General features: G+C 33.6%; 1 protein-coding gene across 1 annotated transcript in view; it reads left to right on the plus strand.

The window, feature by feature from the left end:
• Positions 1–3089, plus strand: part of LMNTD1 (lamin tail domain containing 1) — a 157233-nt gene that overhangs the window by 9387 nt on the left and 144757 nt on the right. Inside the window, exon 2 of the mRNA XM_012640965.1 lies at positions 103–298. Coding sequence (XP_012496419.1) covers positions 103–298 — 196 coding nt within the window. The remainder of the gene's footprint in view (positions 1–102; positions 299–3089) is intronic.

Below are 3089 nucleotides of genomic sequence, written 5' to 3' on the forward strand. Positions count from 1 at the left end.
ATGCATAATACTTATGAAAAGCAGAACTCTAGGTAATAATGATAGCCCATGCTTCTTGTATTCATAGCTGTTTTGACTTGCTTATTTTATTTTTGTACACAGAAGTGGAGACAAATCTGGAGTTTCCCTAGTGATACAACGATCTTCAGTACATTTTTTCCCACAGACAAGTTCAGACTCTACAGCTCTGACATTTTCACAGTTATCATCAGATGAAAGGCCTCTCAGTTACTATCCATCTCAGCTTAGTGGAGGAACAGTATCAACAACTGGACCATTGACTTCTAAAGGTACCACAGTGAGTGGTAGCAGCTTGGGTAAGAAAAATATGTATCAAACATTTTTAAAGCATATATTTCAATAGATTCCTTATATGCCTCTTGGCCAAAATGATGTTTTATTATTCGTCCCCAATAATGCTAATTTCTTAATGTCATATACAAAGTAACTTAACTATGGTCATCATTAATTTTAGAACTGGAGTCAAAGTCAGGCAACATAAATGCATGTGCCCCGATATATCACTCCCACAATTAAGATGTCTTGAGTTATGCTGATGGTTGGTAGGTAGACTGCTAACATGCTCTAGAATTGCTAGAGAATTAAAAATTCCAATGTATAGCATTAACTGCCCTTCCTCTGAATGCTATCAGAAGGATTAAGCAACATCTTGTGTATTTTGTGCCTTTAGGAGACTTATGGCTCAAGGATAGACAGATAAGAAAAAGAGGAAATATAAAGTGATATAAAATGATAGAGAGAAAAGGAAAAACAATAAAGAGAACTTGAAGGAGAGGAAAATGAAAACAATACTATGGTAGGAAGAAGTAAAGTTTTGACTGTTGTCAACAATGTACTCAGCAGTACTCACACTGTAGGGTGTTTGTTTCTTACCATGTTTAGAGATCCTCGAAGGTATGTTTTCTTGGTTTACTGAAAACACTACTGTCTTTATAAATATATGACCTACTGTTTTTCTATCCTTCTACAACGTGAGGCATGGAGTAAAATATTTATCATCTCTGGGTCTCATTTGCCACCGCTGCAAAATGGGGATTAAAATATCAACTTCACAGGGCTATCCTAATGATTAAAGAGACGTTTATGAAAATCACCTCAATAAGTACTCAATGAAAATTAATTGTGAATCTGAACATGCATGTAATCACCTTTTTTTAGAATAGGCTAGATTTGGGGGGCTTTATTTCAATTACCAGTCAATTAACAAGTTTCAAAACTGGTAGCACAAACACTTCCATGACTATCTGATGTCTCCATGTCCCTCTACCATTCTGTGGATATTTACAGCCTGGCTTCCTCTTGTCTATATTTCATTTTGTTTCTGGCATTTTCCTAAGGCTTTGGTACAGTGTTATAGGGGTTTTGTTCTACTGCCATAATAGTTATACTTCCTATGTTTCTTGTTTGTATGGCTAAGATAAAATTTACAAAGAAGTCTCCAAAGTTTACACTGACCTTTAGCAATGATCAAAACCCATATGCTTAAAAATGCAAATACACATTTTCGATCTAGAGAGGGAAGATTTTTCCATCATTTGGCATTAAATCATCATGGCATATGTTCTGTACTTGGGTTAAACTACAAAAGCTCCTAGTAATGGGGGAAAAACCCAAATATAGTGGCTTCCCTTTGCAAGATGGGAGCTGAACTGGGATGTAGTATTCTCCCTCAGTTACTGTAGATTCTGCTTCTGTAGATAGATGTCTAGGTCCACTGAAACTTGTTACACTGCCATCTGTTGTTCTAGAGGAAATGACAATTGGGACCAAAATTAACATGTCTTCTTTCCTTTTGAAAAAAAGGCTTTTATCCTTCAGGATGAGCTGTTGAGAAGAATGCTGTATATTATTCTTCCCCAAAGGAATTTAAGGATTAAGTAAATACTCACTTAACTGGGAATGATCTAATTTAATTCCAAATATTTCTTCTCCACAAAATACTTTAAGGAATCTTCTTGAAGAACTATGATTTTATTCCTTTATATCTTTTACCTTGTTTTAGTTTTGTGGAAGATATAAGAATCTCAAGCAAACTCTAGATTATCTTAATCCTTTGAGGATTTCAGACTCAGGGTCACATTACTCAAAACTCTTGTACTATAGTAATAGCTATCATTTATTGAGTACCAGCTAAATGCTGAACATTATGCTAGACCCTTACCCCCATTATCTTCAATCCTCTTATCTTCTTATACAAAGGAGTATTATTGTTCTTATTTTATGTTCAGGAAAATTAAAACTTGGGAAGGTTAGATCACTTGTCTTAGTAAATGGCAGAGCTGGAATACAACTGCAGGTCTGTCTAAATCCAAGACACTTTGCTCTTTCCACTTTGCTGTATTGCCTCTTTTTAGTGTAACTCTTTCTCTGCAGATACATCATTAGATTCATCCAGAATGGCTCTTTCTTTGAAAAATAATGAAAACTATGTTGCATTTGAATCTTAGTAGTGAGAATTTCAAAAGAAAAAACTTCTAAGAGGATACTAGAATCTGATTAAGCATTACTTTATCTTTCTAATAAAGTATTTTAGTTGATGAGAGGAAGTTTAAGTCTTCGCCTGGCAAAAGTACTAACTATTGGTAAGAAAGGACTCATTTGAGACTTTAATTTATGGATTGCAATTTGGGGAGTATAGAAAATATGAAATAGAATAAGGCTATATTTATGTATAACATATTCGAATTTGACAGACTCAAATGTTTTACCTACTCAAAAACCAATGATGCTTCTAGTACAACTAAACAATCATTTAAATAGTCATTAAGCTGATGATATAATTGATAGTTTAAGATAACTGAAATAATCTCTAGGAATTGAGATGTCACTAAAAATATCCACTTACTGGTTATTTGATAGAAGTTTGTTTAAAGTTTCTAACTATTCTCATAGTGTTTGACAGTGATAGTAAAATGTATAAAGAATATGTATAGTTTTGTAGAAACAGAGATTAAAGATAATGGCTTTAGATTTTTTTAATGTTCTTTTATTTATTACTGTCTTGGTTACTTTCCTCTTTAATTTCTTTGAAAGAAGTCAGCTGCTTATTGGGTTCAAAGAAACATACT

Source organism: Propithecus coquereli, unplaced genomic scaffold, assembly GCF_000956105.1.
Source record: "Propithecus coquereli isolate 6110/MARCELLA unplaced genomic scaffold, Pcoq_1.0 Scaffold16, whole genome shotgun sequence".
NCBI classification, from domain to species: Eukaryota; Metazoa; Chordata; class Mammalia; order Primates; family Indriidae; genus Propithecus; species Propithecus coquereli.